General features: G+C 48.5%; 2 protein-coding genes across 2 annotated transcripts; one reads left to right on the top strand and one right to left on the bottom strand.

Moving 5' to 3' along the window:
* Positions 1-6,195: 6,195 nt before the first annotated feature.
* ADO (2-aminoethanethiol dioxygenase) lies at positions 6,196-10,261 on the top strand. Its single transcript, XM_087824403.1, has one exon. It carries the CDS (start codon positions 6,227-6,229, stop codon positions 7,034-7,036), a length of 810 nt encoding a protein of 269 aa, XP_087680529.1. The 5' UTR covers positions 6,196-6,226; the 3' UTR covers positions 7,037-10,261.
* A 3,645-nt stretch (positions 10,262-13,906) lies between these two features.
* On the bottom strand, positions 13,907-19,297 carry EGR2 (early growth response 2). Its single transcript, XM_087824143.1, has 3 exons — positions 19,199-19,297; positions 16,509-16,617; positions 13,907-15,150 (listed from the first exon to the last, which is right to left on the bottom strand). The coding sequence occupies exons 1-3, from the start codon at positions 19,295-19,297 to the stop codon at positions 13,907-13,909; spliced, it is 1,452 nt and encodes a 483-aa protein (XP_087680269.1).
* Between the last annotated feature and the right edge of the window lie 6,462 nt (positions 19,298-25,759).

The following is a 25,759-nucleotide window of genomic DNA, read 5'->3' as shown; positions in this document are numbered from 1 at the left end:
GTCTTTTATGGTGCTCTGCAGTATTTTACAGTATTAAATTATATTACTTAATTTCATATAATTACAATTTTTAAATTCACAGATTTTTTTTAAAAAGCTGGAAGAAAAGTAGTAAATCATCTAGGCTAAATTCTTCACTTTATAAACAAGGGATCTGAGGTTCCAATAAGTGAAATGACTCACCCAAAGTCACACAGCAGGTTGTTAGAGCCAAGACTAGAACTGGCAACCCCTCAAGTCGATTGTTCTTTCTTCCTTCATTCCTGCTGTTCCACTTTCAAATTGTACTGTCATTTATCATGCTTTCCCTAAAATGCTATCTATAACGGAGTATCTAGTTGGACAAGATTTTTAGTTTATTTGGGTTATTTCCCAGAAGAAGGCTTTGATGAGTAGCATTTCATTCTTCTAGAAACATGTGTAACTAGTACTGTGGCTATTGATTCCAAGTCAGTTAAATGCCCGAGGATGTATCCTGAGGTATATACTCAAAAGAGCAGGTTTTTAAAAAACGTATTATTTGCCTTGTGCAACTATAAAAGGACCCTTTGTGGTGGATTTTATTAATCAGAGGGATCAAGCAATTAAATTGCATCCTATTTTGTTCCTAGGGAATTTGATCCTAAATTGGCAGACCATTAAACATCAGGCAGTGCTTCCCACGTATCCCTGAGAGAGGCATTTCCCGAGAAGGTGCGATCTCACTGCGAGGAGCTGTGCCCATCTTCACTCCCTGCGGTCGGAGGGTTCGGGGTCCCTTCTCCACCAGGGCTCAGGGCTCTGGAACCTTCCCTGCCCTGCTCGCCGGCATTTCCAGGCAAGCGCCGGCAAGGAACGTACAGCTCCTTTCTGCCAAGTTAAAGAAGATGATTTTCCCTTTCGCTACCTCTTAAAGATGAACATCAACTTGTGATTCAAATCCATTAATTAAAATAAATATAAAGTAAACATCTCCTTCCGCCAACAGGAGAAGGACAGATGGGAAAGTGGAGGAGGTGGAGATAGCTGATGTCTCCAGAGAGAAAGAAAAGAAAAACAGAAGCATGAAACTGGGGGGTAAAGTTAATTAAGAGCAGTAAAGGACGTTTGGATTTAATGTATAGCTCAGAATTCTTCTACGTAAAGGAGGAGAGGAAAACCTCCTCTAATACCAGAATGGTAGGGGAGTGTTACAATCTTAAATCGCCTCCCAAAATGGTAATACCTGGCCTTGGCAGTGCTTCAGACAGCACAGCAAAGCCTCTCGTCCTCACTGACTTGTGAAAGCTGTACCTTTCCGCCCTCAACCTCCCTGTGCGGGCTCCTAATTTTTTATTTCTTCCTCCCTTGCATCCCATTGCCTGAAATAAGACACTAGCAAGAAAGAGAAAAAAGGAATCAACCTAAGTCTTTTTTCATCCCAACCCTGCATACACTGGTCTATGGAATCACACCGTTAAAAAACAATGTCTCCAGCCCGGCCAGTGTGGGTCAGTGGTTGAACGTCGACCCATGTACCAGGAGGTCACCGGTTCTATTCCCGATCAGGGCACATGCCCAGATCGCGCAGGAGGCAGCCGGTTGATGTTGATGGTTCTCTCATTAATGCTTCTATCTCTCTCCCTCTCCCTTCTTCTCTCTCTGAAAATCAGTAAAAAGGGGGGAAAAATGTTTAAAGTTCAATCAGAGTAGTGTGGAGCAGAGTTACTTTATAAGATCTCAGTGGAGTTAGACAGAAATAAGAGTTACGGTATAATAATTTCAGATAAATGATGTAAGAGAAAATCCATGTTTGGTTTTGTGTGAATTGTCCTTATAATTGTCTCCTTCACCCAAAATGGGCTAATGAGATGCTGCGAGGAATCTTAGGCACTATCTCCCTGAACCGCGAAGAAAAGAGATCTAGCAAAGTCAAGTGATTTGCACAATAACCCACAGCTAGTCAGTGGCAAAGCCAAGCCAGGCTCTTCTGCCTTCACGACTATTTATTTGTATCCTTACAACATGACATTCATTTATGAGAATGGATGAGAAATATATGCTAACATTTTGTAAAACTGAAAAGCAAGCCACAATATAAACCCAAAATATTTCTAATTAAATATGTTAGCCTAAAAGTAGGAAATTATTTTTTATCAATTTATTTACCATGTTGTACACTAACATAAAAGGCAGGTGTAGGAGTAAGGTGGCAAGAGCTATTAAAAAAGAAACCTTCCTGCCCACTTAAACAAACAGAAATACTGCGGGCGAGAAACCCTAAGCATTTGAAAATGTCAATCGTCTTGTGCTCTTTTGACTGGGTCCCAATGTGATCAAACAGGATGGACAAAATGAGTTCTGAAGAGAGATCTGAGAAAAAGTCAGATGGTAATCTATCTTGTGAATTAAGGAAAACAAGTCCTCATAAAGAGGAGGGCCAGGGGGAGGGTGGGGGGGAGACAGAACACAAGCCTAGTTCCCCAAGAAAGAAGAGATCATATAAATGAGCAGGTGGAGTTAAGAAAAAAACTTTATATGCTGGGGGTTCTTCCAGTTCTTAATTCTTGGTCAATTAAGCAACTATAAAAACATCTCAGCTTTACTCATGCTTCTGTGTGCTTCCCCCATTCCTAAATTTAATAGTTAGACGTGGGCAGGAGGTAAGATTTAAGCTGTATCAGTCTTACCTATCACCACATAGCTGTCAACTCGTGAAAGTGAAAATGTGGAGAGAAAATACTTTAAGAAGTAGACTGGCAAAGAAATAGCTCATCAGCAAGCCCTGTCAGCTCAACCTACAAAATAGATTCCTAATCTTTACACTAGTTCTCTTGTCTCCCCTCTGCATTACTGCCTCCAATCAGGGTTTCTCTGCTGTTACACTCCCCCCACTACCAATCTCTGAAAAATGTATAACAGATCAAGTCGTTCTCCTGCCCAAAGCTCTCCAAACACTTCTCACCACACTTACAAGCTCCAACTGCCTACAAGGACCCTAAACTCCCTATCACCCCTACCCAAGGCCTATAAGACCTATATAATACGACCCTTATCTACCTCCCCAACTTTATCTCCCTTCGGGAACTCGGAAGGTCACTGTGTTCTCTAACCCCACAGGCCCTCATTCTGGTCCCCAGTTATACCAAGATCCTTCCCACCGGGCCAAAGTCAAGGTATCTAATACTCTTTTTCTTATCCTCACCTGAGGATATTTTTCCATTGATTTTTTTTTTTTTTAGAAAGAGTAGAGGGGAGGGAGGAGAGAGAAAGGGAGAAACATCAATGTGAGAGAGACACATCCATAAGTTGCCTCCACAGGCACCCCCCAGGGAGAGGGGTGGGGAGGTGGAGCCTGCAACCGAGGTACGTGCCCTTGACCCTTCGGTCTGCAAGACAACCTTAGGGCTGTTTTCCTGGACTTGAAGAGCTCTGACCAGATTTTTCCATGACTGACTCCTTAATATTCAGGAGCAGCTCAAATGTCACCCCTGAAAACCCAAGTAACACTACACATATGCACACACCACACCATCCTATCATCCTGTTTTGTTTTCATAAATTTATCTCTGTCTGAAATTATGTTGTTCATTTATTTGTACTGTGTAACAACTTCCACCCCCCAAATACACACACACACAGACACAATGTTCTACATACGATCATCAGTGTCTACACAGATATCTTATTATTCCATTTTATAGATGAGCTGCAGTTAAATAAGTGCAGACAACTATTAAGAAGTGGCAGGAAAAAAAAAAGAAAATGCCCAGCCAGGCGTGGCTCAGCGGTTGAGAGTCCACCTAGGATCCAGGTGATCGAGGTTCAATTCCCGGTCAGGGCACATGCCCAGGTTGTGGGCTCGATCCCCAGTCAGGGGTGTGCAGGAGGCAGCCAATCGGTGAGTCTCTCATCATTGATGTTTCTCTCTCTCTCTCTCTCTCTCTCTCTCTGTCTCTCCTTTCCTCTCTCTGAAATCAATAAAGATATATTTTTACAAAAAATAGAAGTGGCAGATTCAGAAATCAAACACATCTGTATACTACTAAAGTCCGTGTTCTATGGAATCTATACCACCCACTAATTATATCTTTTTTATTAAATTTATTGGGGTGATATTGGTTAATATGATCATAGAGGTTTCAGGTATGGGTTTCTGTTAAAAGACCTGTATATTGCACTGTGTGCCCACCACCCAAAGTCAAATCTTCTCCTGCAACCTTATATTAGGAACCCCTTCACCCACTAATTATACCTTAATAGAAGTAAAACCAATAAACAAAAATCCAGATTTGTAAATGAAGGAAGGGGATTTTTCTCTTAAATATTCCTCACTTTAGAAAAAGAATGTCTGGGATTTTATTACAGGGTGAACTTTGACAGTACATTTAAATACCTTAAAAATGGCACGGCAACCTCTGAAAATGAATTAATCTTAAAAGTCCTTTTCTAAAACAAAGTCACCATGTCAATCAAAATCACCAAATATTAAGAACTGATTCACTATTTCCAGATCTAATACTGGTTCTCAAACTGGGCTGATAATGAAGAATCATTTAGGGAACAGCTTAAAAATAAAAATTCTAGGCTTCACTCCAGTTCTGAGTCAGAATTCCTGGGATGTGACCCCCAAATCTTTACTTTTATAAAGCTCCTCATGAACTTCTGATGAATAACCAGGGTTCGGATCGACTGTCGCCCTAACCCCATCACTCTACAAGTGAATAAACTGAGGAGCTAAGAGGGTAGGGTTTGTCTAAAGACATAAAGTAGCACAGTACACTAGAAAAACAATATCCTCCACATTTGGTGCTTTTAACACCAATTCATGCTACTGGTTTTGGTAAAACTGTATGCTCTGCTGTTTGGGCCCCGCTGATTACTTACTATCCTCATGCAACTTAGTCCCTCATCTGCAAACTGAGAACAACAGAGCTCACCTCTTACGAGCTGCTGTGAGGATGAAAGAGTGTAATACCCATAATGTAATGCACTTAACACAGTGCCTAGTATATAAATACTGAGTGTTCATGATATAGGTTACATAGTTCCCTAAAAAAAGCATGCCTTTACTGAACCACTCCAATTACAAAATGAACTGGAAGCCCATGTTGAACTTTGGAAGTCCAAAGGGACTTTAAACTCAGGGTAAGAGCGTGCCTGATTCTCATACACCATTGTTTCTTACAGGACTCCTCAGAATCACCTAGTGAATGAATCTCTGTATGGACACCGGTAATCTGTATTTTTAAATAGCTTCCTCCCCCTCCCCCGCCAGGTGCTTCTTAGGCAAACCAAGGTTTGATAAACAGGAGTGTACAGAATCCGTGACCACAGCAAATGACCTCTCGAGTCCAAGCAAAAAACTGTGCTCTGTAGCCAGAGGAGTGGCGTCATCAGACCCTGATGCAAACAGCAGCTGGGGACAACCGTGCAGAGGAGTCGCTGTGACCACCAGGGACTGCCTCGACCCTCTCCTCTCCCAAGAAACATAAAAAATCACGAACGTGCCCTCCCATAACTCCCGTGGCACAGTGCTGCAAAGGGCGCCACGAGGTGCTAAAGCAAACCCAAAGCCTTCCTTCCCAGGAGCGAGGCCAGAGGAAAGCGACCCTGGACCGCCGACCACGCCCCAGCGGCGTCAAAAGGTCAATGACCCTCTCGGCGAAAAGCCTCCAAGCTACAAGCCACCTGCCGGAAGTGCGTCACCCCAGCCTGCAGGGGCTGCCGGGAGTTGTAGTTAACTGGTTCTTTCTCGTGCGCCCAATTCGCCTTTTTTCAAATACTCAAACATCTTGGAACCGTAAGGAAGGTCGCTTTATGACCAACAAATCTAATCCTCCCCTTTTCCAGGGGACAGAGGCACTTTCTCGGAGCTCGTGCGGAATAACGGACTACAAGTCCCAGCATGCTGTGCAAGGCGCTCCAAGCGCCCGGCCACCATGTAGGTACGGGCCGCATCAATGGAGCGTCGGGCGTAAGGCAGAGCCTGCCACGGTCCGCAAGGCCGGTACCTGCTCTGGGATCGCGAGTGCCGGGTGGGGGCCGTGCGCGTGCGCGCGCCGAGGGGGCGTGAGGCAGGAGCGCCGGGCAGTTGCGAGCGCGCGCCTGCCGAGCTTCGCGGCAGCGGTGCCCCGCGCCCCACGAGCCGGTCGTTGCGGGGCCTCCCGCCTCGCCCAGGGCGCGCGCAGCCGTGGCGGCCGCCGGTGACCGCAAGGGGCGGAGGAAAGGAGGGGGACGGCCTCGGCACTCGGTGGAACCGCAGTGCATGCCCGGAGACAACATGGCCTCCCTGATCCAGCGGGTCGCCCGCCAGGCGTGCCTCACCTTCCGAGGCCGCGGGGGCGGCCGCAGCGCTTCCGACCGCGGCGCGGTGCCAGGCCCCGACGCGCCGGTGCCGCAGGGCTTCCTGGAGAACCTCAGCAAGCTGAAGAGCCTGCTGACCCAGGTCCGCGCCGAGGACCTGAATATCGCCCCGCGCAAGGCCACGCTGCAGCCGCTGCCGCCCAACCTGCCACCCGTTACCTACATGCACATCTACGAGACGGACGGCTTCAGCCTCGGCGTGTTCCTGCTCAAGAGCGGCACGTCCATCCCGCTGCACGACCACCCGGGCATGCACGGCATGCTCAAGGTGCTCTACGGCACCGTGCGCATCAGCTGCCTGGACAAGCTGGAGGCGGGCGGCGGGCAGCAGCCGCGGGCCCCGCCGCCCGAGCAGTTCGAGCCGCCGCTGCAGGCCCGGGAGCGGGACGCCGTCCGGCCTGGCGTGCTCCGCTCGCGGGCCGAGTACACCGAGGCCAGCGGCCCCTGCGTCCTCACGCCGCACCGGGACAACCTGCACCAGATCGACGCTGTGGACGGCCCCGCCGCCTTCCTGGACATTCTGGCCCCACCCTACGACCCCGACGACGGCCGGGACTGCCACTATTACCGGGTGCTGGAACCCGTCAGGGCCAAGGAGGCCCCCGGATCTAGCTGTGACCTGCCCCGAGAGGTGTGGCTCCTTGAGACCCCGCAGGCCGATGACTTCTGGTGTGAGGGGGAGCCCTATCCAGGTCCCAAGGTCGTCCCTTGAAGCCGCAGGCTCCCAGAAGCCGTGCCCTGCTCAGATCTGGGCCTGGCTGCCAGCGACCACAAGGGCTCTCTCCCTACCCCCGGCTGCCTGGGCATTGGATCTACTGGAGTGGGCTGTAACTGCTTCCTCGGGAACCTTGGGAATCGTGGACGACTGGACTTCAGCCACGGGGCACGGTTATGGGGGCGGGGGAGGCTAGGTTGTTTCCTGGCTCTGTCACTGCCACCAGGGTTTTGATTTAGGGGGAGGGAGAGGAGGAGGGCAGCAGGGGACTCTCTGAAGTGCTTCCATCCTAAAGCCATAATGAAAATATTCTTCCCTCTGTTCCCATTCTATACAAAATACACTGAAAGGTTTTCTCTTCCCCCATCGCCCCCGCCCTGGGTAAATAGGGTTTGTTTTCCACTTGTGTCCTATGCCCTTTACTCCTTATTATAGTTTTAACTTATTGACTGTGCATGACCCAGTGGTTTGAATTGTTTTTAGTTCAAGACATTGGTTAAAAACTAGGCTTAAAGAGATGAGCTACTGTTTAAAGTGAGCTGCCCTGCCTGATTAATTTGTTGTGAAAATTAAATCATTTTTCCAGAGTTGGGGGATGGATCATCCCCAAAACATAGCTATGCATGCAGAGGACAAGATTTTCTTTCCTCCCCTTGCCCAGTAGCCACATCTGGTTTACTCCGGCAGCATCTACTAAGAAATTCATACCTGCACATATCAGTGACAAATTGTCACATGGAGGTTACCTTCCCTATGGAGTCTCCAGATCTGTGAGTTGAGCAGATTTCTTGTTGCAGATTCACCTTTAATGCAAAAATTATATTATCCTCAAGTGACTTCTTTTGTCATAGTCTAAGAGATGGTAGGGTAAATCTGTATTTTCTAACCAGAAGATTCAGAGGCACTGAATCAGCATGCTTCCAGATAACTGAATGTAAAACACCCCTAACCAGCTGTTGAATTCCATGTCCCTGTTTACTTGTAGTATTTTCCCGCAAAAGTAGAGAAAAATGTTGATGACTATTTCAAATTCTCTCAGCCCTAATGTTCCAGAGGGCTGGTAGTTACAGCTGTGTTGGTGGCCCTGTTCTCAGAACCCTCTCCCTCTCACAGGAGAGCCAGTGCTTACTTCATCTAGTGTGGTTTTCTATTGGAAGAGAGAGAAGGCACTAGTGATCAAGGCTACAGAATTAACTATCCTGCTGGCCATTTCAGGGCACCAAAAGTTGGGGCAAAACTTGCCACTCCCAGCCTCTTGAACAGTTGTGCTGTAACTAGTTTTATATTTGTCCTTTTAATAGGCTGAGCAACTTGACTTTGTTTACAAACACATTGACACCATTTGCTTCAGGCCATGAAGCACTATTGTTTCCCCCTTTTTACTATTTATAGGATTCCTTTTTTCATAAACTTTTAGCAAAAACATACTGTAGAAATGAACACATTAAAATTTGCCCAGCTGTCTTCTAAGCCCTCTTGATTGACTTGCCCATGTGGCAGTCCAGTTCTAATATCTGTAATAAAGGGAGATTTACTATTGGTGAAAAGTGTGGACCCTGTAGGAAAACAGTATGTGCCTTGCCTTTTTATGCATACTGGGTTACAGAGGCCCAGAGTAAAGGAATATTTGTTCCCAATTTTTAAAATAGAATGAAAAGGCAAATCCTCAATGATTTTTTTTTTTCTTTACAAAAAGGATGCTTATTCAAGGTGACATGCCACTATGTTATAAATCCTGACACAGGCATAAGGCCAAGAATTTTCTCCAGGGTTACTAACATTGCTTTATGGTAGCTTCATATTCTGATGTGGTTTAATATAACCTGGGGGCAGTTTGAAGCAGTTCTTCATGCATTCAGTTCAAAAAGAAGTTCTAGATGTGCAAACGATTTTTCTTAGAAAAATGTTTACCAAATGGATGTTTTTCATAGCACAGTATGAGTGTGTTTAGTTATCAGTCACATACCTACCCACCTGAATTATATTGTAGCAAAAAGTTAAGACCAGTTAAGATTATGGATAGTAATGTGTATGTTATAATACAACCTGGAGTACATTAAACTGACTATAAGAAATCATCCAGGCAATAGGACAGTAATAAAGAGATATTTTTTTCCAAACTTCATTATGAAAAGTGTTAAAGTTCTAAAGTACAGGCAAGTTGAATGGGAAAAAACTAAGGTGCTTTTCAAAAAAATAACTGAAATTGTTGCAGGCCAAAACAGCAATATCATATTTCTAGTTTAGTTCAAAAGGAACAGTGAAACTTTTGGTTCACTAATAAATTCTGAATAAATTAATGGTGAACACAAAATGTAACCTGTTTTAGTGAGCCACTGAGAAAAGACTCTTGTTATTACAAAGACAAATGTGCAGAAAAACCTTGCACCTTTCTGCATGAACTTAGGACTGACTTCATGTGCTGCTATTGTGTTCCCATGTATTCCTGCAATATAGACTGTTTTAGTAACAACTGTGGGAAAAAGTTGTCTTCCCTACAAAGACTAATGAGCACAATGGTACTAATCACTTAATTTTCTATTGAATAACATGCAATAATTGCCTCTCACAGGTAAGAAGTTCTCTGTCTACTTTTAAAGCTTTTTAATTTTCTGGTTATATCCATGGCCACTTATATGAATGGAGAGTATTGTGCACCTATGTACTACTTTGAGAATTGATTTTTTACTAAGCCTGATTTGCACAAACTGAGTTTATACCAATTGCTGTTTATTAACAAAAATGGTGAGCCTATTTTTAAAGTAATATGTGTTTGTCAACAGGAGTGGGTTCTCTGACCTTTTAACACTTACATCACTTAACTTCTCCCAAAATCTCCACCTTTTATTCCTCCTTTTGCATTGTCCCTTTGTAGGTACCTCAGTCTTGGCACCCCAAGAGGACTCTGTTATCTCTTATCTATTCCAAATGACTTTGAACCTTGTGCTATTGCTCTACTGCTTGAGGGAGAAGCAATATATCTTTAATTCAGGGCTCTGCCCACTGCTATTCAACTCTAACCTGAGGGCAGTAACACTCATGTAACTCTCCTGGTCTGAACTCAGGACCATTGATCCCTTTAGTGCAATGAGGCATCTATTGTCAAAGAGGGATATCATTTGTTAAGCCCCATATAAATACTGAATTTTCAGGTCCAGGGATGTTTACGTTTCTGGGTTAAAATCAGAGTACTTATGGAAAATAAAGGCATGTTTGAAATTGCTTAGAGGTTAATCTTATTTGATTATCGCAAAATAGAGAAGGAAAATATTACTTTCTACAGTGGCTACATTTTACTTGCTGTTAAAGGTTCATGGTCTATACTGTAAGATAATGTTGGACTAAAAACTGGGGGCCTGCAGATTCTAAAGTTTATTTCCTTGAGAGTGAGCTTTGAAATGGTCTAATTGAAAACATATCTGAAACTATTTAATGTTTAATCATACTGTTTTGCTGCAACAGAAAATATGTTTTCTATTTGACCTAAGGAAAAATAAACTAGTGCAAGGAAACAAAAAATACTTTCATCCACAAAGGAAAGAAAATTTGGACTTAAATATTTTCTTGTCTTTAGTTTTACTGTAAAAATTGTTTGGACTGGAGGCATTTTAGGCACTTGAGATGATGCTGACCATTCTGTCTCACACATACACACACACTGTATTGAACTGTTCAAATATCACTACAGGCATGTTTAACATATATACCCAACAATGTGTCTTAATTTCATTAGCAGTTAGGATACTGAAATTAAATAGCCTGGTTTATGAATAATGGAAAAGCTTATTTGGGTGTAATAGGCCTATTTTTTGCATTCACTGAACATCTCAGATGCATTTTGATCTTTAAGGAATTACTCTCCAGAAGTTTATTTTTAATAAGAATTCCTAGTAGCAGCTGGAACAGTACTACTATTCAATAAAGCATTGAATATAAGAAGGAACCCACTTGGCTTTATATGCTTTATTTCTTGAGCAAAGTAAGAAAATGAGACACTTGTGAAAAGCACCTGAATGTTTCAAGCCAAAAGTAAAACCTAATTAAAGACTGACCTAACACGTTGAAATCAAGGGGTAAAAGCCACGGGGTTGACCTGAAGAAACGCCTTACGGTATGTTACACCACTTCACCAAGCCTGCGTCAGGGGAAGAGTGAGCGTGTGGCCGATTTAACTATCAAAATGTATTTAATCTTACTCTCTTAAAAAGCTTTTTTAGTCTGTTGTCAACAGTTGTTTACATTATCTTGACTGAAGTTGCTGTGAAATTAAAATTTGGCAAGATATAGATCTTATAAAACTTAGGTGTGCTATATGCTAATTAATGAAATTTTGATAGGAGGGAAGTCTGCATTAAAAACAATTATCAAAATGTGGCATTGCTTTATACATGTTAAACAAAATTGGCCAGGCAAGAGTGATAATATGCTGACAAGCTAGGAAATAGGAATCTAAGAGTTAACACCAGTCATTGGAACAATCTAACACAAGTTTAGAAACTTCTATTTAGTAGTTACAGAAAGAGGTATTCTACATCTTTGAAATTTGAACAGGGAAGAAATAAGAAAAGGGTTAATTCCACATATTAGATTTCAAAATCTAGTGCTGGTGAAGGCAAAAAGCAGTTTCCAGGAGTAGCTGTTGCTGTCTGCTCAAGTACAGCCAACATTTATCAGCCAGGACAAACATGGACAGGGTTTTCAGACAATGTAGCTAAATCGTGGGCACTCCAAGATGTTACGCTTGTGTAAGGATCCAGAAGCAGAGGGTGAAGTTAAATATTTAGACCCAATTTTAGAGATAACTTCATAAAGACAATCATTTGCTTTGTATGACAGTTGACAACTTTTTTTGGTGACTTTATATTTTAAAATCACTGCAACAGGCTTGCAGTAAAATGAACCCTAGAGTGTACTCTTGCAAACCATTACCCAGTACCATGGAGGACAGTATTTGCCTATTTAATTAAAATTGTATTTCTTTGAGATTTTAAGGCTGGTGAGCTGGGTGTTTTAGTAATCTCTAGACCCACCAAACCTATGGCAGGTTAATGATCCTTCTGAATAGGGGTAAATCAGGGAGAAATGAGTCCTAGGGTAATTCCTTTGGCAACCCATTAATGCTGTCATCAGTAGTATCTGAATACATTTTTGATCTGAAGATGTGATAGCACTTTTCAAAAAGTTTTCTGTGGTTGTGAGACTAATCCAGGAACCTGAAAGTCATTTCCAGCTTGACCACACCACCACACTTTCCACAAAGCCACATTTCGTCTGAGTTCCTGGCCCTGGTCAGGGTTCTGAAAGCAGTGGCAAATGTGTAGTCTCCGAGTGGGCACTTGTTTGTAAGTATTTATTTTCCGGAGCCCACTCAGGAGGGGTGAGAAGCTATAGGCTGTTGCAGAGGACGGAACAATGAGTCAAAAGCACGCCTCCCCGCTTTTACACTAATGCTCTGGGGAAATCCCCGGAGCACCAGCGCTTGATTATGAATGGAGATTGCTTTGGGGTGAGAGGGCTGGTGTTGAGAGGCTAGCACAGAAAACTTGGATATCCTGACTTGTCAAAGTGCTAAAAAAAATCACTGGATGACTGCTGAATTCCCATCCAGCCAACCTTTCAGAAATGATTTCTAGAGCGAAGATATTGTTGAAAAGTATTTATTTACACTATAGTTATAAACCATCCATTATCTGAACTTCAGTTAGTGGTCTTGTGTTAGAATAAATCATTTGTTTCCACAACTATTAAGAGCTAATAACCAAACAAGTCAGCTCAGTAACATTATTTACATTCTTATCTGCAATTTGACTACAAAGGTAACACTTTTAAGTCACAAAACAGAGCATACAAAAATATACTTTCTAAAAAAAAAATTCCAAATATTAATAGGCAGGTATGTACAGCCATACTAAACCCAGGGAGTGATTTTTTTTTTTCCATAGTAAGGCAACCCATTTACATGCAGACCCTGTAACATTGTCTACATCACACAAGGCACCAAGGACACTTCCAACACAATTGCATGCATCCTAGTTTCAGAGAATATATGTACATCCCCTTTTAAATAAGTTAACCTCTGACTCGTTTCAAGAGGTCATAAATGCTTTACTTTTTTTTTTTCCCAAAGGTTCAGAACTTGGAGAACAGTGCACATCAAAAATACACAAAATCTGAGTGGATATACACTGCAAAAATAGTCTTTACGTTTCTCAAACAACTCAAAAAGGAGCAGATATTGCTATGTCCCTCCTGTCACATTGCACTTCTGTTCTGAGTTTATAATACATATTGCTTAAAGGGTTGAGAGGACTAGATAAGCTTTGATTCACTGTTGTAGGGCCACAGAATGCAGCTTAAAGACCATGCTTTACTCATTGTACATCCCCCAAATCAGTCCCGAGCCATAAAGTGCACATCAGTTTTGCTTCTGTCTTTGCTGTCCCCACCTGAAGAAATCAGCATCTCCCAATCTACTGTACAAAACATTTCAGATCAACTCTTGACATTCAGAGTCAAAAACCTGTAACTGGTCAAAATAAGAGAGGGGAGAGCAAAACCTAGTCAAACAACCCTTAAAGCAGGGTCAGGCCTCAGCCCTCTAGGCCAGGGACCCCCACCAAGCCCCCTTCCGAACCTCCCCCTGACCTTGGGGCGATAGTCAACTCACCAAAGACAGACTAAGGTGGGCTAACATTTAGGAAGGACCTGCTTCTAAGTGGAAAGGGGCGCAAGCCGGGCTCCCCCGAGGCCCTTTGCCCAGTGGAGGGAGAGAGGGGCAGGAGAGGGGGGTAGTGTTTGTTGTGCAGCTCCAGCGGACCGAGGGCCTCTGGGACCTCCAGAAGCTGGCGTGGCAGCCTGAGTCTGGTCTCAAGGTGTCCTGGTCCTAGAGGAGCAAGTGGCCAGGGACCCTCCAGCAATGGCGCTGCCGTTGCTGCTGCACAGGGGCACTCCAGCCTGCGCGCCCCCGGCGCACGAGGCCGTGGAAGCCGCCGGCACCGACGAGGAGGGGGCACTGCTTTTGCGCTCCTTCTGTCTCAGGTGGATCTTGGTGTGGCGCTTCCTCTCATCACTCCTGGCAAACTTGCGGCCGCAGTAGTCACAGGCAAACGGCTTCTCGCCGGTGTGCGTGCGGATGTGGGTAGTGAGGTGGTCACTTCGGCTGAAGTTGCGCATGCAGATCCGGCACTGGAAGGGCTTGTGCCCGGTGTGGATGCGGATGTGCCGCGTCAGCTCGTCGGAGCGGGAAAAGCGCCGGTCACAGCCTTCCGCCGGGCAGGGGTAAGGCCTCTCATGCACCGGAGTCTTGCTAGGCCTGTTGGGGTACTTGCGGGGCCTCAGGATGGGCCGCAGCGGCAGGTGGTGGGGGTTAAAGGCGGCGGCGGCGGCGGAGCTGCTGCTAGGCAGCCGGGGCCCCTCGCCGCCTCCACTGGCCCCTGGCCCTGGCGCCCCCGCACTGGGGCCCCCCAGAGTAAAGTTGCGGATAGTGGAGAGTGGAGTGAGTGGAGGGGGGACCCGCAGGGAGTCCAGGGGACAGGGAAAGGGCTTGCGGTCCGGGACAGCTGTGCCATGTAGGTCTCGCTGGCACTGTGGTGGGAAGAATCCAGGATAGTCTGGGATCACCGGGAAGAGACCTGGGTCCGTGGTCGGCTTGGGGGACGGGTAGGAAGGAGGCGGTGGGTAGCCCAGAGAGGAGGAGGTGGAGGTGGTGGCTGGGGACAGGAACGCTGAGGGGTCCTGGTAGAGGTCTCCTGTGCAGCCCGAATAAGGAGGCGGCGGCAGAGGCGGAGAGTAGATGTCCAGGTCGGGCTGGTTCTGGGACATGGTGCACACGCCCAGGGGTCCCGTGGCCAGTGGGTTGGGGGAGGCGGAGGTGACGCTGGACGAGGCTGTGGTGGAAGCTGGGGAGGTGACCCCTTGCAGGATGCCTGCACTCACAATGTTGATGATGCCTTCTGGGTAGCAGCTGGCACCAGCGTACTGGGGGTCAATGGAGAACTTGCCCATGTAAGTGAAGGTCTGGTTTCGGGGTGCAGAGACGGGAGCAAAGCTGCTGGGATATGAGAGATCCAAGGACCTTTTCTCTCCAGTCATGTCAATGTTGATCATGCCATCTGGGGAGAGGGAAGAATGGAGGTGGGGCAATGAGAACACAGCCAAGAGCCCCGCTCACCCCCTCTCACACCGGTGCTTTCCCAGGGCCTAGGGTCCTAGTGCTTTAGAGCTGGGTGGGGAAGTCGCTGCCCAGAGACAGCAAGAGGAGGCTGTTCCAAGACCCCACTGTGGCAGTCGGTACAGTCTAGGACTCAAACTACCTCCAGGCAAGCAGGATGAGCTGCTCCCAAGCCCCCCCTCTACTCCCCCCCCCCCCCCACGGCCATCTGTGGCTCTCGTCCGCAATAAAAACACCCAATAATAGCAACAACAACATTAAAAATTCCCCATCTGCCTGGAACTTCTCTCCCTCTCTTTTGCTTGGGGGTCCCACGGCTGGGGCACCACGCAGACAGCACCCAGGCTACTGATGCCAGCCAGTGCCGCCAAAGTGCCAGCCCTAGAGGGGAGCCCGAGAAAGGGGTCCGTGATGTCCCGGCTGCTCCCCACCTCCGGCGCCTGCCTCCCTCCCTCCCTCGCTGCGCTCCGCAGAACGCAGTTGGAGGGAATCCGGCGCAACGGAGGAAGGCGTGTATGGGTTTCCTCTCCCTCCCAACCCTGCCCCACACCCCCGCGTAGCCGCCCCAGCGCAAGGCCGGTGGCGGGGCTTAGAGAAAGGCGCGGGGGCCAGGGGAGACCACTTTTCGCCGCATCGCCAAGACAACCAGCGGCACCAGCGCCACCGCAGGCCTCCACCCGCAGCCTGGAAGCCTCCGCGCCGCGTCCCGCCCTCCTCCGCCGCCCCTCCTCCCAGCCTCGCCAACCCCCTCAACTTCGCGGGCGGCGCGCAGGTGGGGGCGCTTCTTAAGGCCGCACCGGTTGCGCGTTCCGAGGCTTTCCCCGGGTGTGCTCTGCCCGGGAGCGAGCAGCGGACGCTTTCCTCCGGCGCTTCCCCGCCGCTCGGCTCTCCAGGCGCAGCGCTCTTCTCCAGAGCCCCGAACTTTCTCGTCACTTCGCCCCTACCCCGGGAGAGGGGAGGCCGAGGTGCCGCGGGCCGAGGGGCTTGCACAAGCCCCAAAGTCTGGTGGTGCACCTCTTCTGCTCTCCCCCCTGAGCCCGCCGGGAGCTGGGCGCGAGAGGCGCACGCACGCCGGCTCGCTGGCGACCCGGTACCTCTGCCCGCGCGCCCAGCTCCAGCACCGGATCCCTGCTTCCGCGGGCCCCTCCTGCACCCAGTCTCAGAATTCAAAGCCAGTTCTGTCAACACCGTCCACCTCGCACCCCAACCCCTCTCCTCCAAGTCCTGCACACGCGCCGCACCCCACCCACAACCCCCGAGCTGCGTGAGTCCCGGCCCGAGAAGGGAACACGCGCTTACCTCCGGCCACTCCGTTCATCTGGTCAAAAGGGCCTCCCAGTTCGGCATTGGGGAAGATAGTCACCGACGTGGCGGCGAGGTCCTCCACCGGGTAGATGTTGTCAGACAGCTGGTGCACAAAACCACTGAGAGTTACTGGGATTTTGTCTAAGGCCTTGGCGGTCATCATTTGCTCCTCGCGCAACCTGGAGACCCAACTCCCTCGCTACCTGGAGTGTCAGAGAAGCCGTTTTGGAGTGGGATTGCGCTGCGCCTAGGCTGGTATCTCCTTTTGCCCTCCACACTTAAAAGCAACCACCAAAAAAAAAAAAGAAGAAAAAATCCAACAGAAACAAAACTAGCAAACAAGTTGCTGTATTTTTAAGAAAGAAGAAAAATGGCTCTTTGCCACTGGCTCTCTCCTGCGTTCCTGCTGGGAAGCCAGGAGTTGCTGGTGTAGTGTTGTTGTAACAGTGTGTCCCCTCGCCGAGCTATTAATCAATTGCTGCTCTCTCGGTTAGACGGAAAGTGTTGCTCTAAGTATTTATGAGCAGGTCCTCAATGCCCGTGACGTCGCTGCCCATATATGGACTGTGGAACAGGGCTGGGCCAAGCGGCTTTTGCCGTCACATGGCTGATTTGCATACGAGCTCTGCTGCACGGGCTCCGCCGGGCTCGCGGTCGCGTCTCGCTGGCCCCGGGGATCCGCGGGGGTCTGGGGCGCGCGGCCCGAGCCGCCGCTCCTGCCCGGGCCGAGGGCCTGGCGGGCGGGGGGCGCACGGTGGGTCGGGCTCAGGCCACTAGGGGCGAGCGAGCGGGCTCGGGCTGCGGCGCGGCCTCCCGGGGCGGGGAGGAATTCCGGTTCTCCGGGACTTTCCAAAAAAGGCGAAGATCCGGTGCCGGCGGCCCCGCCTCCCCAGCCCTTGTTTGGGAGAGCCATTCCGGAAAATTAAACTTCGGAAAGAAACCGAGCGGAGCCGAGACACTACAGTCAAACCCCTACTCACTTTCTTGTCAGCTCAAAACCGCAAGAAAAAGGAGGCAGAAAAAAAAAAAAAGAAAAAAAAAAAAGCTTCATGCATTCACGGAAGCTGACTGCTTTTTTCTGAATTACTTGGTGGAAAGAAGTGGCTGATGATAAGAGTGAATGCGGTATTGCTTTTTTGGAAAGTCTGTTCTATTTATACAGGAGCGAAAACGGAACAGGTTTTGGGTTGTTTGTTTGTTTAAGTATTCTGGGCACCTTGGGGCCGGGGGGGGGGGTAAACCCTAGGAGGAGCAGAATAACTGCCCGGAGCTTGGAGAGAAACCCTCTGCGGGAGACCACCCCCCTTCCTCTGCCCGCGCTCTCCCCGCCCCCCTTCAGAAGCGGGCGCCCTTCCCGGCGCGTCTGGGCGGTCGGCTGTGTGGGGGCGTCCAGATGGAGGCTTGGACAGTCACCCTGCCCGGCCACACACACACACTCACTCACTCACACTCTCTCTCACTCTCACACACGCTCCACTTCCGACACACACGCTCCCACCCCCGCTGCCTTCTTCACACACCCACTTGCACACCTTATGCCACACACCTCCCTGCTGACGGCGCGCCCGCCTCGCCAGCAGAGCGCCCCGCCGGCGGAGCGGGAGCCCGGGCTTGCTGGGCGGAGAACTTTGCGAAGACGCCCATCCTCACCTTACCGCTCGCACGGACCCGCTGCTACGGCGGCCCCCGAGCCCGGGGAGCCTACGCTCCGGGGTGCGCGCAGTCCGCACACGCCCTACTCCAGAGCTCACACGTTAGAAGGCAGATTTTCCTTTTTCTCGTCAAGAGCCACCTGGGTGAGGTCCGGAAAGCGAATAGCATCACTAATGCCAATTTGGAGCGACTATCACCCACACGCGTTTCCCTTTGCGAGAAAATGGGGGGGGGGGGGGGGAGAGACCTGACCTTAATGTGAACCTCCCTTAGTTCCCAAAGCAATTTTTTAAAACTTTTCAGAGATCCAGATAGTGGCGGGTCTCTGGCTCGCTGCACGCACCACTCCTACCTGCCAGAGCACCCGGGCCCGCACCGGGAGCGCTCGGGCCTGGCCCGGGCGCCGCGCGAGGCTCGTCCCAAGTGCTCAAGCCTGGCGCGTCGCCGCCTGCTGGCCCCTTCCCGCCCCAGCGCCGGCCAGGCCTGGGATGAAGCGTGGGGGCAGCCTCCGGGACCCGGCGCGGCTCTTCCCAGCCCCGGGTCTGGGACCGCGCGAACCTCGTGGGGGTTCGGGCGGAGGAGAACCACTGCGCCACGCCGTGGAGGAAGCGCGGAGCTGCAGGCGGCCCTCCCGCAGCTCACCTGCCGCAGCCGCAGCCGCAGCCGCAGCGAGCCAGCTCCCGCCCGGCCCCGCACGCGGAGGTCGGAGCCTCCGGGTGGCCCGGGGCGGCCTCTGCCCCTCCACCTGAGAGCCATCTCTACCCCTGCCCGCCGCGGAATCTGTTTTCCAGTGGCCCGCCATATTCCTGACTTCAAACGCCCAGAGAAATTTGGGGAAAGTTTCTCACTCGTGCTGCGCGCTCTTTTCCAATTGGAGATTTAAAAAAATAAATAAAAGGAAATCGAAGCAAGGTTAGCACCCTTGTAGGCATCCCACCCTCGGCAAAAACGTGCCAAGTCCAGTTTCTTTAAAAAAAAAAAGAAAGGAAGGAAAGAAGGAAGGAAGGAAGGAAAGAAAACTGCGCTCTTACCACGTGCGCCAGCCCGCTGCGCCTGCGATCCGGCCGGTCCCGCGGCCCCCGCGCTGACCACCGGCAAGACGACGCCTCGGAGGGGAGCCCGACTCGCATCTCCAGCCCTGAACTCGAAAAAAGAGTGGGGGGGGGGCGTTGACCGAGTTATGCAAATATGGGTCGTGGCAGCGGGGTTCGGGTGACGGCCCCGCCGGCCTCCGAGGTGAGGCACCCACCGGCGGCGAGCGCGGGTGCGGCGACAGCTAGCGCTTCGCTCCTCTGGGTGCACGTGGGCGGGCGGGCGAGTCTCCCGGGCCGCCCCGCTGCGGGCGCCGCCGCCAACCCGCTGGCGGCCACCAAGCGCCGCCCCGAGGGGGAGCTCCTGGGCGCCCAGAGCGGGTGAGCCGGGCGCGCGGGGCAGGGCGCGGGCTGGGGCGGCCCCGGCCGGGGAGCCGCGCGGGTTTGGGCCGCTACCCTCCCGGAGGGAGGCCGGGCGGGGGCCCAGTGGGGGGGCGTCCCGCCGAGGGGAGGCGGGCTTGCCCGGGTCGTCTGAAAAGCAAGTTATAGTAAATGGGAGTGACTGACCGTCTGGAATTATTGGGAGCCTGCCAACAACTCACACCTTCCTCGCGAGCGGAACCTCGCGAGCCCGCCGCGCGCGGGGAGTGGGTCGGGGCGGAGGCAGCCGACGGCGGCGGGGAGGCCGAGCGGGCTCCGGGCGGGCGCCGGGCCGGAGCTGGAGGCCTTCCCTGAACCTCCGCTGGAAACGGGTCAGTGGATACTTCCTGTGACTTCCTTCCCTCCTTCTTTCCTTCCCTCCTTCCCTTCTCTCTCCCTCTCCCTCCCTCTCCCTCCCTCTCCTGCCTTCCTTCCAACCTTCCTCCTCCTCTTTCTCTTTCTTTCTTTCTTTCTTTCTTTCTTTCTTTCTTTCTTTCTTTCTTTCTTTCTTTCTTTCTTTCTTTCTTTCTTTCTTTCTTTCTCTCTCTCTCTCTCTCTCTCTCTCTCTCTCTCTCTCTCTCTCTCCCTCCCTCCCTCCCTCCCTCCCTCCCTCCCTCCCTCCCTTCCTTCCTTCCTTCTTTGTATTTTTGAGAGTGTAATGGAACAAAGTCTAGACACACTCATTTCAATCCAGCCACCCTGTGGATACGTAATAAATTCAGAAAGCTAAAGTGACTTGCCTAAAGTCACGCAGCTGGTAAGTGGTGGTGTCCGAACTTGCAACCAGGTCTCCTGACTCCAAGTACACTGCTCTGGTCGCTACATCTTTTGCTGAGGAAAACCCACTTCTGGAAATGCAACAGTTCTTTCAGGATTGGGAGCCTGGCTCAGCCCACTAGGGAAGAAACAGGTCACCTTCTCCAACTTCATCTCTTTCCTCTGGCATTTCTGAGGAGAGGAAAGCTGAGGTCAGGGCTTTCAAGAGGCAAGGGACAAGGGACTGACATGGACACACACACACACACACACACACACACACACACACACTGGGAAAGGAGAATTCTTGGGCTCTCCACCTATGTATGGATGGAGTGACCAGGTTGGCACAAAGCCAGCCTACTAATAGACCCTGTAATAAGAGAATCCAACCCCAACAGTATCCTTCCTGGAGGGAAGAAGTGAGAAAAGAAATAGGTAGAGACAGATAAAAACACCAAAGGTGTTTATAGAGTAAGATACTGTGCTGGCAAGTGAATCGGGGGAGGAAGGAGGAATGTGGCAGTTGAATACAGAGATGTAATGTACCATGGTCTCTATTTTAGACACTTGAACTTATTTTGATCAAAAGCTGAACAAATCAGTGCCATTCTTTAAAAGAGAGTTGTCAAAATGACCAAGTAAGTGGATGTGCCAAGATGTATTAGGTGTTATTAAAAGAGTAGCAAACTGATACCAGATTCTGATTTGCTTTGTCCTGATTCCAGATCCAGAAAATAAGAGGAAGGAAGCATAGGCGCCCTTTGGTAGGCTTGCCCTGAAGGTGGGGGCTGAGAAGGCGGCAAGGAGCAGGGGAAGCAGCCTAGGGTCCTAGGTGGCCCTCAGAGTCCCCTCTGTGAGTGGTTTTCAGCTTTCTTCCCCCCACCACAGAGACGGAGAATCACAATCAGCCATGAGGCACATTACGAATAATTCGTGTAACATTTGCATTTTGATTTAATAAGAAACATTTTGAACACCATTATAGACTATTTCTATTGTTATGTCATTTTCACCCACTTCCATTCTAATACTGCTACAGGAGTGGGAAACAAAGAAGTGTCAGAATTGCCCTTAACTGTGGACACACACACAGGGTGTGAGTCCAAACACGAATAATGTAGGATACATACATCTCAGTAAAAATGAGGCGAATTGCCAAATCTGCCATCCAGCCAAGTCTTTCTTAAAAGTGCCCGTGTGCTGAGAAAAACTGATGAATGGTTCCCTACATTTCGCACCTCACTCTGAATCTGGTAATCCCCGAGGCTATAAACCAAGCCTAGATAATGCCAATCAAAATTGTTGTAAAGCCTTAGAGAAGCATTGCTTCACACCAGTCGACTGTGCAACCAAAGCCTTGTTTCATTGAACAAATAATCTGGTCAAGAGGAAATAAAACCCCCTATGATCTTATTTTGTAGCAGCAGCAGCAGCACTGGCCTAAACAGGGTGCTCAGGTTCCCTTTAGGATGAACTATCAGTAACTCAGCAGATATTTTTTAAGCATCTACTATGTGTCAAGTGCTATGCCAAAACTCTGGGCATATAGTGGTGCCTAAAACCAGGCCTGGTTCCTGCTCCCATGGAGCTTGTAGTCAATCACACAAATACACAATTGCAAATAATGGCAATGTATGACCCCAATGAAGGAAAAAGACAAAGAACCCAATGGAATCTAGGAAGTTCAGGAAGGCTTCTCTAAGCAGAGATCTGAGGGATGTGCAAGGATTAGGGGAAAGTCAGTGGGGAGGGCATTCCAGGGAGAAAGAGCAGGCATGGAAAGGCCCCGCGGTGGGAGGAAGCAAAGTGCATTCAGGGAATAAAGAAAGTGCAGTGTGGGTGGAAACCTCCAGGCCGCCTTCCAAGCCTAGTGCACTGGGGCCGAGGGTAGCCAATACCGACGGCCTCCTTGGAAGCACCCACCCCCCAAAATATTTTAACCTCTATGACTTTTTTTTTTTTTTTTCCTGCCATTGTCTGTCCTGCTTAATGGCCATGGCATTATAATTTTTACATTTGAGATTTTTTTTTTTTTATCATTCAGCTTCTGCAAATGAATGAGAACATGTTGACAAGATTTCAGCAAGGAGAGAGCATATACAGAAATGCTTACTGACATCAGCGTTGTGTTTCAGTGAGTCTTAATGAAATAACATTCCTTAGTTGTCTATTTCTCAGTAAGGAAACGACAATGTGAATTTTGTCCCATTTAAAATGAATAGAGTAAAGAAAGGAAGCTTTCTAGTAGGAATATATCATGTCAAGCCTGCAGATCATTTTACCATTGCTGACAAAAAAATAAAATGTAAATCAATGTGCCATTTATCATGATTGTTTAAGACAAGGAAAATATCAGCCTGGCATCCAGGTTAATAAGTCATAATCTGTCAGTCTGATCATAAAGGCTTGAAGCAAAAGCTCCATTCCAAGTTACACCCTTTTATGCCTTTAAATTTTAAATCTTTCAAGTTACACATTTAATTTATGAAAAACGAAGTTCCCTGTAACTGGGAAATCCCTGGATTTTTTTTAATGCACACATCACTAGCCTGTTTACATTACCAGGTTACAGGAAGTAACTTTCCTTTTTCCAAAAAAATGTCAGGCTTCTCGTAGAAACTTTGTTTTTATATCTAGAAAAGGATGGGGAAAGTAAGTGCATCGATTGTCAAAGCAGTTGTTTTGCAACATTTAAACCAAAAATGAAAACAAACACAAACATTTCATATTTCAACGGAATAACCTTGATAAGAATGGTCACCCTTTATTGTGTTTAAGATTATGACCTCTGGAGGCCCATATGGCCCGGGTTCAAATCCTAGGTCCTGGGTTCGAATCCTGATGCAGAACTACCTGGCTCTGTGTTTTAAACAAGTTATGGAACTTCTCTATGTCTCAGTTTCCTCACCTATAAAGTAGACAAAATGATTATACATATTTCATGGGTGTATTGAGAATTAAATATGGTGATATATGTAAAGCACCCAGCACACTATTTGGCACATAGTAAGTACTCACTAATTGCTAGCTAACTATTAAATTGTTACTACTATTGAATACCTACTTTGCAGACACAGCAAGACATTTTTCTAGGTTCCTTGCTTTATTCCTCACAGTGACCTTCAGAAATAGGGCTGTTTCTTTCTGTTTTACACATAAGGAAACTGAGGCTCATAGAAGATACAGAGCTTTCCCAAATTCACACAGGAAGTTGCAGGGCCAGAATATGAGCACTCGACTCTCAATTGCAAAAGCCCACATCGTTCAGCTAAATCATGTGGTGCAGAGCCACCTGCAGCAGCTAAAAGCAAGAGTAGCTATACTTCAAATATTGATATATACAGTATTTGTGATATTTATTCCTGAATTCTGAGTTTCAGCTTCCAAGAATAATGATGATAGTATTACTGAGGAACTTCAGGTTCAGGTTGTAAGGGGAAAAGTCAATCCAGAAAGCAGTGGTTATTTGCACGTAATTTATAACAAGCTACACCCTTGTGGAAAATGTCGCTCAAACTTTGAAAGCCAAGTTCCACAATAACAATAATCTAATTGACATAACACCTATTTTTCCCCCAGAAAGATCAATATGCATAACCATAATACTGTTGTTTTCCAATGAGGTTTGACAATGTGGAATAGAAATTTAAAATTTAGGAAGAGTGAGTGAGCGAGCAGCCTGCAGAATCTGGAGACAGTGCTCCATAAGAGACAGTCTTAGCCTAAGTGTAACCTGTTGAGGGGACTGCCCTGGGCCGTTGTCTCAGGTGGTCTCTACGCTGTTGCTTTTTCAGTTCCATTTTAAATTCCCTCAAGGCAGGGACCTCGAAGTATGCTCCCTGTCTGTACTTCAACAAGCAGAGCTCTGGATAGTAACCCAACATATGTCCTCCCAGCAGTGAGAGGGGATGAGGCCCGGCCCATCTGCCTCCGAGCAAAGACAAGGACCCCAGAAAACATCCTCTGAAGGATTTGTCCTCAGATACGCCTTTTTTTGGAGGTTTAGATCATGAAATTCTGAGCTGCCACCTTCTGCTCCCAGTGTAGCGAATGCCACTGAGGTGGTGGCAGTCAACAGTGAGGCCACTGGGGAGACATCTACCCAGAAGCCCTGTTCAGGCCACCCCCCCTCCTTCCTGACTCTTCCCTCACACGTACTACTGGCCACAGCTGCAGGCTGATGCAAGCAGCTGGGGAATGGAAAGGACTCAGGGCAAGGAGCCCCAGGACCCCCTTTCCAGTTCTGCCTCTGCCTCCTGGGTTGGTGGTTGATGCTGGAAGGAACCAGCTGTGCCTCCTATTCTCACATCACTCCAGCCTTTGGTGGCAGCCAGGAGGGAAGCTATTCTTTCCCCGTATCTGATGACACTTCTTAACCACATGCCACAAAGCTGAAGAGACATCCCATCCTTTCACACCTGCCCAGAATTTTGAATGGCAGCCAAAAAGGCTGCAATGGTTAGAAAGAGAGTTTAAGTTTTCACTATTTTGAGTGAGAAAGGTGGTCAGGGCAGCAGAAAAGGGTTGGGTAAAAGGCAAATGCCACACCTGGTTCTGGGTGCAGCACTATGTACTCTAGTGGAAAAAGAACTAGATTAAAAATCAGTGGGTTAGAGCATCATCCCAATACACCAAGGTTGTGGGTTTGATCCTAGGTCAGGCCACATACAAGAAGCATCCAATGATGCATAAATAAGTGGAACAACAAAATCAATGTCTCTCTTTCTCTCTAAAAAAAAAAAAAAAATCAGGCCCGATGGTATCTCTCCATAACGATCACGTTTCTAATAATAACAACGGCTAATATTTGTTGAGCATTTAAGAGCACTAAGCACGCTGGCCCAGCCGGGCGTGGCTCAGCAGTTGAGCGTGGACCAAGGATCCAGGAGATCCCAGTTCAATTCCCGATCAGGGCACATGCCTGGGTTGCGGGTTCGATCCCCAGTCGGGGGCATGCAGGAGGCAACCGATCCTCATAACGACTCTCTCATTATTGATGTTTCTATCTCTCGCTCTCTCCCTTCCTCTCTCTGAAATCAATAAAGATATATTAAAAAAAAAAAAAAAAAAAAAAGCACTAAGCACTCTGTTACGTTGCCTTATCTCTTAGTCTACCAACCACCCCATGAAGCAGGTATCACTGCTCTTTACGCTTTACAGGTGAGGAAACTGAGTCACCAAAGCCCTCGCCACTGAGCTAATTAAGAGGAATTGCCAAGATGTGAACCCAAGCAGTCCGACTTCATTGCTTGTGCTCCCGGTACCTCCCCTAGCCTGTGTAACTGGACAGGCCACTTAACCTCTCTGGGCTCTAGCTTCTTCACCTTGACAACGGGGCTGGGCGCGCCTGCCTCACCTGCCCTTGGCCAGAGTATGGAGTGA

Source organism: Miniopterus natalensis, chromosome 14 (genome assembly GCF_054644295.1).
Source record: "Miniopterus natalensis isolate mMinNat1 chromosome 14, mMinNat1.hap1, whole genome shotgun sequence".
Taxonomy (NCBI): Eukaryota; Metazoa; Chordata; class Mammalia; order Chiroptera; family Miniopteridae; genus Miniopterus; species Miniopterus natalensis.
The sequence above is the reverse complement of the archived record's forward strand: the minus strand, read 5'-3'. Positions and strand labels throughout refer to the sequence as shown.